The sequence below is a fragment of the Scleropages formosus genome, chromosome 5 (genome assembly GCF_900964775.1).
Source record: "Scleropages formosus chromosome 5, fSclFor1.1, whole genome shotgun sequence".
Classification (NCBI taxonomy): Eukaryota; Metazoa; Chordata; class Actinopteri; order Osteoglossiformes; family Osteoglossidae; genus Scleropages; species Scleropages formosus.
The window spans coordinates 34,993,921-35,007,371 of NC_041810.1; the positions used below are offsets into that span (position 1 = coordinate 34,993,921).

Consider the following 13,451-nt stretch of genomic DNA (forward strand, 5'->3'; position numbering starts at 1 on the left):
GCCAACTGAAACAAGGCCCTGAGGTCAGCCCGGGACCCGCTGGAGGGATTATATCTCACAGTTGGCCTGGGAACAGGGGCAGCTGGGCCTTTCTGCTCTCCCTGCCGCCACCGTGACCCTATTAGGACAAGCGGGATGGAAGATGGATGGATGGATGGATGGATGGATGATTTCACTTTCAAAACTGGTGTTGCATTCATTTTTTTTAAAGAGTAAGTTCATAATGGAAGCTGAATTTTTGATTTAAACAACCTTAATACTTGTGTCCTCAAAACATGAACAGTATTTGAAATTTACAATCCGTGTCTGAAATAGTTGTATTGAAAACTGTTTAGTTATCGAAATCAGGACTCCATTGGAAATATATGTTGGATTTGAACAAACATTATAGTGACATGATTATACTAATAACTATAAAATTGTTGTGTTCATTGTGTTCAAATTCAGTTTTTTCATGACTTTGCTCCATGATGTAGCATGGAAAATTATAATGAGTTCTGAGTATTACAGATGAACGCAATAGTATTTTAGGTAACTACATCCTGAAATTTTGGAAAACAGTTTATCGCTCACTTATCTTAATGCAGAGTCAGTTTTCCGGAGCCTATCCCGAAAGCATAAGGTGTTGGACTAAGCAGCATACATTCAGGGAGGGATGCTAGTCTATTGTAGGGTAGTAAGAGAATCCTTAAGGGTAATGTAGAGTCTCCATTTTAGTTGAAATCATGTGTTCAGACTGTGGGAGGAAACCTATTCAAACTTTAAGAAAATGCAAACTTCATACACACTGAGCAGGGATAGAGCCCATGTCCATTGGCACAGTTGAGGTGCTGTGAAGAACTTGTGCTACCTGCTGTCCTACAATTAGCTGTTAATTCTGAGGAAACAATATTCAATCAAACATTTGTTGTGTTGCATACCATACTTGGAATAGTAAAGTGAAAAGTGTCATTCTGGTAAGTGCAGTACTGATCTGTCTCCTACTGACACACCGAAAGTAAAGGTGTTTGTGCTCACCTGCGTGGCGTGACACACATGGATTGCTGGTCTCCTACTGAGCACTTCAAGTCCTTACCACGAGCAGTCCGAGGCTGCTTTTTGTCAGCTGATGGCTAATTTGCGATGACCAGAATTTTAACATGGTAGACACTTGTCTTAAACTCATACTGTATTTTCTCTATTTTGGCTACTTTAGCAAACTATGGTAAATAAATGTTTATGCAAATGATCATGAGTGGCAACATTTTTGGTATAATTGCTGAACTGGGAAATCAAACTACCATACAGCAATAGTGCCATTGTTACTTGTAAACGACTTTAGAAGGCTTATTTAATCTGGAATGCCCAAGAGGGGTGGGCAGCCACTGGCATGTGGACCCAAAAGGTTTTTTTTCCCTTGACTTTTACTTGTGAGGTTTTTTCTTCCATGGCATACTTATAGCTTTATAAAAGCAATGATGATGTATTACGCTAGTCTGTAGTCAATTGTCTTGTTTCCTTGTCTGATATTTCTTTGCCCTATGCTTGTTGTGAATTATTCTATTCAATTTAATTCATAAGAGCCTCACTTTGTCCAACGAGCCAGTCATGTGACTGCCTTTCGCCTGTTGCAATTCACTTTACTCCAAAGTGACAGTATAGCTGTCAAAGACAAGAAAGTCATTTTCAGTCAAAAATGATTTTAATTTATGTAGCAATACATTTAATTGCCAGGCGGGATGGTGAATGCATTTTTTACAAATGATTTTAAACATGGAAACTTATTTATCTAGCTAAACTATGTGTGACAACAAGGCTTTATAATCATTTAATGCTGGACATTGGACTTTAATGCAGCAGTTGTCAGAAAACAAGTGCCAGTGGAAACTGCTGCATTGCACTCATACCAGATTAATGGGATTATTCTGGAAAAGCAAACATAAAACAGGTCCTGCATGCAGTGCTTGTTTCTTTTGGTGTAATGTTCATTGTATTGTGTCCCAAAAAAAAAAAAAAAAAAAAAGCCTTCCCTTATTCCAGTCACATATAAAATACTGGCATATGATTGACACCAGGTAAGAAGTGAAGGTCAACAACAGGATCTTAATAGCAAAGTGCTAAGAACAATACTGTCTCCCCTCATGACTCAATCATAGAACTAGAGTGGTGCTTGAAAGTATTTGAACCCAATATTCTAATATAAAAATAAACTCAATCTTAAAATAAAAACTGGTGACCTTGGGATGGAATTAAGAGAGAAGTACTACCCTATCCTGTGCTACAGCTCCTTGAACATACAACCCATGGGTCTGCACTGCTGCAGTCTAAGCTTTATCTCTGATCAAGATATGCATTTTTTTTTTTAATCTTACAGTAAAATGGGCTGTTAAAGTGAAATATACAAGACTCCTTGTAAATATTTTTTAATGTAGTTTTCAAAAAGTTGCAACATTGTGATTTTTGCTTTGCAGCCTTAATTTTTCCTCTCAAGAAATTATGCACAGCCTAAAAGACTGATTCCTACTGAACCTGTAAGGATGTTACTCATTAAATTTTTGTATTGAAAAAAGCCACAACACTAAGTCAATCATTTATTACATTGGCTTTTTAACAGGAAAAGTTTGGCAAGGGACAGATCATATGGCTTTGTACATTTTAGCAGGCAGAAAGCACTTGTCTAGGCAGTGGAAGATTATAAAAAAAATTTAATGATTCAATGAGGCAAAGTAAGGGACAGATCCACTACACCATCCTGTGCTTGACATCAGCTAGTATTAAAACACTCCACACTTTATTGAAACATTAGGTTTATGCAAGTACAAAACTGATCAGCTCATTGATTTAATTTCTTGCTGATGCTTTATGATTATATCCACTCCATCTGCTCCCTAGGGGTGGGCCAGAAGGTGCAGAAATGGACAGCTATTACACAAATGCTTAAGACTTCTGGCTGGAGGCCTTGGAACGGTCCACACCCGTTGCCATGAATTCCTCAATTTCTTCCACAGTGCGCGGCACACAGGTGAGCAGCTCTATGCCATCAGCAGTCACCGCAATGTCGTCCTCAATGCGCACCTACAGGGAGCAGAATGGCACTGTTTAATAGGGCACTAATCCATCACCTGTATACATTACACTCACTACCTTTCGTGGCTGTGTGTGTGTGCGCACGCACACTGACCCCACCAAATCCACGGAAGCGTGCCAGAATGTCATTATTGATGAAGCAGCGCTGGGCCAGAGAGGCGAGGGCCTGGTCTAGTAGGTGGTCAATGAAGTAGATACCAGGCTCCACTGTGAGAACCATGCGCTCCTGCACAACGCGACCCATCCGCAGGCTCTGCAGGCCGGGCTCCCTGATTCGCTCCACCCCCTGATCAGACAGACACACTGTCAAACCAGTCACTTCTGCAGCAGCTTGTTTGTACTGAAGTTTTTGTGAAATGCATATGCTTATGAGTGCAAATGAAATCAAATGACCCAAAAAAAGGTTACCAATTAAAGACACCTGACCAACTGAATATCAAGTTACTGCTACCTCAGATCAATGGCTGGTATCCCCTTGTGATATTTGTATTTGTCTATTTAAAAGGAAACTACTTATGCTAGAGCACTAGGCTGATTGTTACAGCTGCACAAATCATGTGTGTGTTCAAAGGTACAAATATTTGTGTATTTTTAATTGTCTCCACTTCTAAAATTTTGCTGTTATAAGTGTGCAAAACACAAAATTCTAATGGCAATGGAGGGGTGCATCACGGAGCAATTTTATTTAGCAGAGTGTATTATAGCTACAGATAGTGGCTGGCTTTCTTGAAGTTTACCATGACACAGTCAGCATGTTAAGGCCAAACATTCTCCACTCAATGTTTACACACCTGACGCACAGGAGAAACAAGACCTTCTTGCATATAACATTGGAGGTTGTGAACGTTGCAATTTTTTTTTTTTTTTTTTTTTTTTAACCTTCAGTTATTTTAAAGAAGAATTTTTGAGTCACAAAATAAAAAATAAACTGGCTTCCTGTCCATGAAGGTCCCTATTTAACACCCAGCGTTTACTGTAGAGGAACACTGACAGCCTGCATTGTATGAGCTGTTGATCAAAATGGAACAAAAAAGCCTTACAGTGAATTTTTAATTATAGCATTATCTGGTATTTTAAACCTGTGAATAAACTGCACTGTATTAAGCCTTTGACTCCAGTAGTTAGGTTTATAAACAAGTGCACTTCCTGTCCCAACTGGAGTTACAAAAATATTTAGTTTGACTGTACACCTGCATATAGTGAGGACAGTAAATACAATTTTCAGTTAATCAACATACGTTTACCCTCACTTAACGTGAGAAGCTCAAACTTAGACCACGACATTACTCTCTGGGGCTTAGCCGAAGGTTGTACTGACCTCTGGGTAGCCCCCCACGTCATGCACATCGATCCCCAGCAGGTGGCCCAGGCCATGGGGCATGAAGACGGCACCCAGATGCACCTTAAGCATGTCATCCACACTGCCGTGCAGAATGCCGATTTTCACCAACTCCTCCAAGTGGACGCGGTCGGCCAGCCGGTGCATGTCTGGCCACAGCACCCCTGGAATCAGAGAGCCTCTGTGTCCACACACCCACAAGCTGTCATTCATCTACCTGCATGTTCTGCACTGTAAAGAAAACACTGTTCCTCCATGGCAGAGGAGGTAGTACTGGTGCCTTTCAGCTCCTGGCCTGTGTTTTAGAACGTGGATTCGATCCATACTGAACCTGTGGGTAATTTTGGGGGGTCTCGTCTCACAGCCAGTTAAAAAAAAACATTAAGCAAAATAAAGGAAAATATAAATTTTAGCTTTTCTGGAGAAAAATCTCTTAAAATTAACTTTGAACAGATGCTGAAGAGAGCCAAACTCCCATCCTCACCAGCTTCTACAGAGGGACGATAATGTTCTAACCAGATGTCTCACCATGTGGTACGGGAACTGCAGAGCCTCCGACCCTACAGCGAATTGTAGGAACAGCTGAAAAGATCAACCTCATACAACAACCGCTGCATCCGCAAAGCTATCAGTATTGTGGATGACCCCTCTTGTGGACACACTGCCCTCTTGCCATTGGGCAGAAGGTACAGGAGCAGCCATGCCACCATCAGCAGACTTTGCAACAGTTTCTTCCCTGAGGCAGTCAGATTACTCACCCTGCTGCCTCCCAACACTCACCTGCCACAGTCAGCTAACCCAGTATGACTCAATACCAAACAGAGGAGCCCTGAAGAGGTACAAGGACTCTGAAGAAATCCCTTGGTGCCCGTTATAGACCACCATCAGTGGTCTGCTCCATCCTCTGACTGCGAGGCATGGAGACACACCATTCACCAGGCTGTCTTTTCCGAGAACGCAAGCAGGGCTGGTCTTGAGGACAAAAGGAGATGAAGGAAGAAATGTGACACTGCAGCATCAAACCCAGAACAGACTTTCCCTTGCAGCTACTGCTGTCGGACCTGCCTGTCCCGCATTGGCCTCGTCAGCCACCAGCGAGCTTGCAGCAGACGTGGGCAGCCCCCTTCCTAAATCTGTTTGCGAAGCCAAGTCATGATTACTCAATACCACTGCACACCTGCGCTTTACAAAGCTGCATCAGACTTATTACAGAAGTTGTTTCTGCTGCTACACTACAAATGGTTTACAGCTCATGTCCTGTGTAGTTATTGCCCTGTGTATCTGCTGTCCTGTACTGTATATTTATTGGCCTGCTGTTGTGTACTTGCACTTCATGTAGTCTTACGTACTGTTCTGTGTTGCACCATGGTCCCGCAGAAACAAGTTTTCGTTCCACTGTATACAAGCTATATAGAGGAATGACAACAACCCACTTGAACTTGAAAACTAACAATCAAACCATTTCCATTGCTAGTTTCACAAAGATAGAAGACCAGTTAGTTCCTGTGTTTCATGTGTATCCCACTGTCTTCAAACATAAAAGTGTCCACTTCAGGCTTGGCGTAAACATACCCTGATTTACCACTATAGGACATTAAATTTTCCCAAGTAAATGCCAACAAAAAAAACGTGACTTAACTGTACTTTTCATAATGCAGTATTTATGTATGTGCAGTATGCATCATCCAGCACAGCCATAGTGATCACAGGCTTATGCCTGAACAAGACAGCAGATGGGACCAAGGACACAAGACACAAACTGTAGAGCAGTTCACTGGGTCACGGTGGAAGCTGAATATGCAAATGTGTGTACACCATTTCATCTTTTATCCTTCCGACTGTCCATTTCACCGATGATGACTGGTCACCTAGACAGACTAAAGTACTCCCTGCCTACACCTCCCTCAGCATCCAGGATCACGTAAGGCTGTTTGGGGTACCTTGATATACTTATTCTGGGAATGTCACCAGAATGGGGTTCAATGAACCATTCAAAGAAATTTAAAGTCTAACTTAGATATTTGATACCCCCCCCAAACTGTTAAACCACAACCTGAATGGAGGCTAATTGCTGACATATTTACAGAGGGAGCTTCAGTTATAGACCACATTAAAATACACACACACACACACACACACACACACACACACACACACACACACACTATATATATATATAAAACAATTTTCTTTATCATGTGATCTAAATGATAATTCTGGTACATTGACATGCTTATTACATAAGAGCTACATGATCACACCTATAAAATATTGTAATACTGTAACCTTCTGCCCTAGTCTTGTATACAGCATACAGATGCAAATTTTCAGCATCGTTTCTGTGTGTTGCCGTGACCTAGTGCTCTTTAGAAAAATTAATTTGGAAAAAGGAGGCTCAGGTTTTTTTTTGTTTTTTTTTTTTTTTTAAATAAATTGGCTGCCTACAAGCACTTTGTAGGTAAGCAGATTCTGTGAAGCAGCAAGAGTCTGAAGTAGTCCAGAGGAGACATATTCATGATAATCAATTTCTTTCACTTTGCCAGTGTCCTGTTTGGTAACAATGCTAACTGTATACAGTGAGGGAGGAGGTGATGTACCTGGCTTAATGGCAGCCATGACAGCACGGGAGGACTTGAGAACAGCCTCGTAGATGACCTTTTGGTCCTCCGTGAATTTGCCGTTGGCCGGGAATGAACAGGTGATGTCAGAGGTGTAACAGTAATACTCCCCACCCATATCAAACAAACTGTAAGGAAAGAAAATGTAGCATGGTTAACAAAAAAAAAGTTTATACAAATATGCCACTTTAAAATCCAGGTTATGAAATCCACTAAAGTTGACTCTGTGCTGTCTGAGAGCTGACAGAGCCCAGTAGTTTAGGGAGAGACTAATCTCAACTTAAACAGCCAGATAGAGTTTAAAGAATTATATAGGAGTCGAGTCTAGCTCCAGTGTTCACAGCTTGTAGGCAACATTAAGACCAGAAACAGGAGCATGGTAACTGCTGATCTTATGAAATGCATGTTCTTCACTGCTTGGGCCATTACGCTGTGCAAGAATGTGTGATGCTTAAAAAAGACCAAATTGTTCAGGTCTGAAACTGATTTCTGAATACAATCTCATCACGGATATGTTGACAAATAACCGTTTTAAAGTTAAATACAAGACAGACTGCATACACGCAAGAGAACATAATTAAAATATTAAGTTTGTGAAAATAAATTCAAAGCAGACTGTACTTTCAAAGCCTGGTCAACAGATGGAGGTATAACCCTAAACAGACTACCCACATGAACCACAGAGCTAAGTGAATTCATTTAAAGGGTATTTTTTTCCTTTAGAACCATGTCCAAAAACTAGACACACTCAGTAGTACAAGTATACTCATTATACTAAAATATGTGAGCAAAGGTCAACTTTTTGTTCAGCTTTCAGTAAGCTTTTTAATAATCAAACAAAACAGGGATTTGAAGATGAGATGCCACTCACCACATATCCCCATCTGTGATCACTTTGTCATTGGGAGCACCAGCATGGCCATAGTGAAGGATGGATGAGTTGTTTCCACTTAGGTAGTCATGAAAAAAAATTGACAAATTAAATTTTCCAAATGAATAACCAAAGACATAGCAAAGTCAAGCAAGGTTCCTTTCACTTGAATATAAAGGTCAACATGACAAACACAAGGTAAAGACGAGGTAAGGAATGATGCAGCTAACAAAGAGATACAGTACTTGAAATTCTTTTAATAAAAAAAGATGCTTCAAGCTGGAAGTGAAGAAAATTGGATGAAACTGTAAAACCAGACAAAAGTAGTAAAACTGCCCCCTTCATTAGTGTCGGTGACTGTTCACTTTTTTGTAATTTATGAGTGGGTTTAAGCAGAAATGCTTCATGAAGTCTGATCAGTTAGCTTTATTTACTTAGATGCTTTTCTCCAAAGCAACTTCCAATGAGTTCTGTGTAGTGTTATCAGCCCACACACCTTATTCACCAAGGTGCCTTACACTGCTAGATACACTACTTACTGGTCTGTATATCCATACATCAGTGGAACACACTGTCACTCAAACACTGTGCATGAACATGAACAGCATGCCTTTGGACTGTGGGAGGAAACCCATGCAGACACGGGAAGAACACGCAAACTCCACAGACAACCCCTTGCACAGTGCTTGTTGCTGTGCCACCGTGCTGCCCAGTGTTATCCTGTCCATGTGATGGGAGCGCTGCGTTATTAGAATAATGAATTGCCAGGAAGTTCCATAAAATGACCTTTATCTTTATTATCTGTTCAACATCGGAACATTCGCTGCGTGCGCGCTCATGTGTCCGCCTGCACACTAACTGGGAACAGGACAAGCTGCTCCTCAACATCAACTATTCATCAGTTGCATGAAACATACCAGTAAACACATTCACCCATGATTTGTCTATGTCAACATCACTTTTTAATGTCTAACAAAAAGTCACTGCTCATGAATTATCATGGACACACTGCTACATATTTCAGTGAACATAGCTGTAAGGACTCAAGTACAAACATGGTACCACCTCTTCATAAAACTGAATTATGTCCAGTGTGACAAGATCTCGGGGGATGGTCCTGTGAAGGGGGGGGTTGAGGTCAACATGTCTTCAGGAAGCATCAGAAAAAGGCTTTGAAACTGTTTCCCTGCAGATGGGCAGAGCTGAGAGAACAGGAATGTTGTGCCTCAGCATGTGTGTGTGTGTGTGTGTGTGTGTGTGTGTGTGTGTCAGGTGGAGACATACCTGCCACAGATACAGGTGTAAGAGGTGTGGCGCATGCCTCCGTGGGCATAGCAATAGTGCTGGAAGAGGCTGAAACACAAAATGGGACAGTTAAGCAAAAGGTCCACGAACACAATGTGCCTGCAGTCCGGCAAACAGCATCCTCTTATAACCCTCAGGAGAAATAGTGCTTCCCTCAGTGGGCTCAAGAAAAGATCAATAACCGCTAGGACAGAGTTAGCCATAGTTTTAGGGCCAACACTAACCCTAACCTTAACTCGTAACACTAATGGTGGCTCTTAACCCTGAACACTACCCTAGACGTTTACTAACCCTAACCCCACATTTATTTGCCGCACCACCCTCATTTGACATGAGAAATGGTCCGAATGCATGGAAATGAGGTGAAGGTACAGTGGACCAGGATCCACAGAACCAAAAGGGTAAATTCCCCATTTGCTTCACAGTGGTGCCAACTTGCTACTGCTTTGAAAAAGGCTGTCACAACAGCCCATTCCAAGTTGCTGTGGGCTCTTCTCACAGGACTGGACTCAAGGTACTGACTGCTTTCTAGGGACATGGCATTGAGAATTTTCACATGACAATGCTAATAAATAAGTAACCAATGGGAAAAGATGGAGCATTTTAGTTACTGTCTGAAAGCATAATGCTTCCCACTGCACACACAAGCAGTTTGACTTTGAATGTGTCAGAATGACCTATGGTGCAGTATGCTGGTTTTGGGAACCTATCCGATTCCTAGACAATCGGAAACCCAATCTCTCGGTAGAGGCTGCAGATGCAGATACTGCTTGCTTTTTATGAGTATTTAGAGGTACAAGATATTTTTAAAGTTTATGTGGATCATGTGTAGAATATTTCTACAACTACAATTGGTATATGAGCACTGAATTTAGCTGAACAGGCTGTTATGAGCTAGTCAATAAACAATAGAACAACCAGACATGCAAAAACTAGGAGCTGATAAATATTTCCTTCATCTTGAAAGACTTCATCCAAGGAAGACATAACACTTTTGAACAGTTTCCCCAAAGCTGACAACCAGTAAAGCAGCTCCCCCAACACCACCTCCAGAAGGTGTGACAATGCAGTCTGGTGTCCCAGACCCACCCCCACACATTAGATGCCCTTCACCCTCAACAAATACAGCAACTCCACAAAGTCAACTACCCCAATTAAACCAAAGCTCCATACATATCATCAAATACACCACGTTCACAAACTCAAACCATCCCGGATTACACCATACCTGCCAAGAGAAACTGCAAATGCACCACTCTACAAACTTAAATTAACCTAACAAGGCCACACCTCCTTTACCACCAAATGCCTCTCATTGCTAGCCACCTGCCACTAATTTTACCAACCACTACACACCTCCATCCAACCTGTAACCCCAACTACCTTGTTCTCTTCTTGACCATAACCACTGACTCGTCATCTCAGCAGTCAGACAGGTCCCTTCAGTGCCACCCTTAACGAAAAGCCTCTAACACCAAAATCCCTTAACAACGACATAGCTGATTTAGCCACAAACCCTAACAATCTAGCTCTGCCAGTCCCACATGAACCTGTCACCCACAGCCTCTTGCCTGTCACCAGATCTACATACTTTAACAATTTCCACTCATTTACCTCCCAAATAGCATTCTAATAATACAGACATTTAAAATATAAACTTAAAAAAATAAGGAAAAAACCACTTCCTTACCTTTCCATTTCATACTCCATCTTTCCAGGTTGCATATTTCTCATTACCTAAAGAGAAGAAATAAAAGGTAACTCATATTACTCAAGGTGCTTGACAAGGGTGTTAATATTTTGCTTCCAGTGTAGTAAAACACAGAAGATGTGTAGGGTTATGACTTTGTCTGGGAAAATGTTGTCTCTTTTTTTGTACTGTCCCATTTTATGACTTATTCTGATATTAAAGCAAAGATGGGAGTGAACCCAGACAGAAAATCCGGAGCAGAGCCCCGAAGGCGGATGGATGTCCTTGACACCCTACCGGCAGCTCCTGCAGTCAGACTGGCATCAAACATATTGCATTGCTCTCCTTTGGAACATGCCAACTCGGCTGAGGGGGGGGGGGTTCTGATGATTGGGCATCTCAGGACCCCTGAAATCATTGCCCAGGTTTACCCCTTGGAGAGGTCACTCCAACGAAACAACACGGGAGACAATAGATACCGGTTACAAGTTCTTACTCGATTGGTGTAGAGAATGAACGCCAGGGATTGTCTCCGAAGGTGGGAGAGATCATCGCGTCTCACTGGATAGCTACCGCCCGTCTCAAGCTGGGCAGCCCCCGGCCAATAAGGTGCTGTCCTGCTACAGTTCACCTTCCTCACTGGGTGCGTGGGGCTTAAGGCTTTCAACCCAACAAGTGGACTGAAATTAAAGCACCAGGCAAAAAGATAACCAAGAAAAACAGGGAGGTCTTTAAGCTTGCCTGCTGGAATGTACGGTCTATGCTAATTGGCCTGACTGATAATCTACAAAATGTGAGTGACGCACGGAAAACTGCCGTAATCAACAATGAACTGAAGAGGGTTCGTGTTGACGTTGCCGCACTGCAGAAGACAAGGCTAGCTGCGTCAGGATCCCTTATGGAAGCTGACTACACATTTCTCTGGCAAGGAAAATCAGACGGTGAACCAAGAGAACACGGGGTGGGTTTCGCTATCAGAAACGGTCTCTTGCAACTGGTGGAACTATGTCCGGGTGGATCAGAACGGATACTTTGCATCAAACTACAAACCTGTGCCGGCTGTGCTCATCTAGTTAGCGCCTATGCACCAACCCTTGGTGCTTCGCTCGAAACAAAAGACCGGTTTTACGACGATCTTCATGCCGTCCTGGAACGCATACCTGCAAATGAGCAAGTATACCTTCTGGGTGATTTTAATGCAAGAGTAGGAGCTAATCGGGATTCTTGGCCCTCATGCTTAGGCTATTTCGGTGTGGGAAAAATGAATGAAAACGGACAGCGCCTTCTGGAACTCTGCACATATCACAACCTGTGCATTACTAACACCTTCTTCAACATAAAACCACAGCACAGGGTTTCCTGGAGACATCCACGCTCGAAGTACTTGCACCAGCTGGACTTGGTGATCACTAGGCGTGCAAACTTGAACAATGTCTTCTTTACACGCAGCTTCCAGAGCGCTGACTGTGACACGGATCACTCGCTTGTGTGTTCAAAAGTTAAGCTGATGCCCAAGCAGTTACATCATTCGAAACCCTATGGGAAGCCCCGCATCGATGGAAACAAAGCACTGCCTGTAGAGACGGCAAAGATATTCCGTGACTGCCTTGAGAAAACGCTACCCACCAGATGCAATACAGAAAGCGTCACCTCGAAGTGGGATCACCTAAGGGACACAATTCGCGACACGGCCTTGGCAGTTTTCGGGAGGAAGTCTAGGAAAGTGAACGATTGGTTTGAGGAGTACTCTGACGTGATGATTCCAGCTGTTGAGAAGAAACGTGCCGTCTTTCTGGAACACAAACGATCACCCTGCGAGAACACCAAGAGAGCGCTGAGAGCAGCCAGAGCAGAAGTTCAGCGAACAGCCAGGCGGTGTGCGAACAACTACTGGCTCAACTTGTGTAACAAGATTCAGATCCATGCCAGCTTCGGTCATCTCCGGGAGATGTATGATGGCATCAAGCAAGCTATCGGTCCCAGGCAGAATAAGAACGCTCCTCTGGAGTCCAAGTCAGGTGATATTATAACCGACAAAACCAAACAGATGGAGCGCTGGCTGGAATATTTCTCCGAACTGTATGACCGAGAGCACAGTGTCAGACACCGCTCTTGGAGCCATTGAACAGTTGCCACTCATGAGTGAGCTGGATGACCTGCCCACAGTGGAGGAACTCAAGAACGCCATCAACCACCTAGTTGCTGGTAAAGCTCCAGGACAGGACGGCATACTGCCAGAAGTCATCAAGTGTGCGAGAGACACTCTTCTGCAACCCCTCCATGAGTTACTGTGTCAGTGCTGGGAAGAAGGTGTGGTACCACAGGATATGCGAGATGCCACGATTGTAACTTTCTACAAGAACAAGGGAGACCGAAGTGACTAACAACTATCGAGGCATCTCAATCCTCAGCGTTACTGGGAAACTCTTTGCTCAAGTTGTCCTCAGAAGGCTTCAAAAAATTGCAGAGCGGATCTACCCGGAATTACAATGCGGCTTCCGTGCCGGACGATCAACCGTTGATATGATCTTCTCCTTGAGGCAGCTGCAGGAAAAGTGTAGA

The 13,451-nt window shown here is 42.9% G+C and overlaps 1 protein-coding gene across 1 annotated transcript in view; it reads right to left on the reverse strand.

Moving 5' to 3' along the window:
* Positions 1 to 2,557: 2,557 nt before the first annotated feature.
* pepd (peptidase D) overlaps positions 2,558 to 13,451 on the reverse strand; it is a 41,698-nt gene continuing 30,804 nt past the window's right edge. Inside the window, exons 9-15 of the mRNA XM_018734401.2 lie at positions 10,890 to 10,936; positions 9,179 to 9,247; positions 7,895 to 7,972; positions 7,003 to 7,151; positions 4,385 to 4,569; positions 3,161 to 3,352; positions 2,558 to 3,054 (exon numbers count right to left, since the gene is read on the reverse strand). Of these exons, the coding sequence (XP_018589917.1) occupies positions 2,917 to 3,054; positions 3,161 to 3,352; positions 4,385 to 4,569; positions 7,003 to 7,151; positions 7,895 to 7,972; positions 9,179 to 9,247; positions 10,890 to 10,936 (858 nt within the window). The 3' untranslated portion in view covers positions 2,558 to 2,916. The remainder of the gene's footprint in view (positions 3,055 to 3,160; positions 3,353 to 4,384; positions 4,570 to 7,002; positions 7,152 to 7,894; positions 7,973 to 9,178; positions 9,248 to 10,889; positions 10,937 to 13,451) is intronic.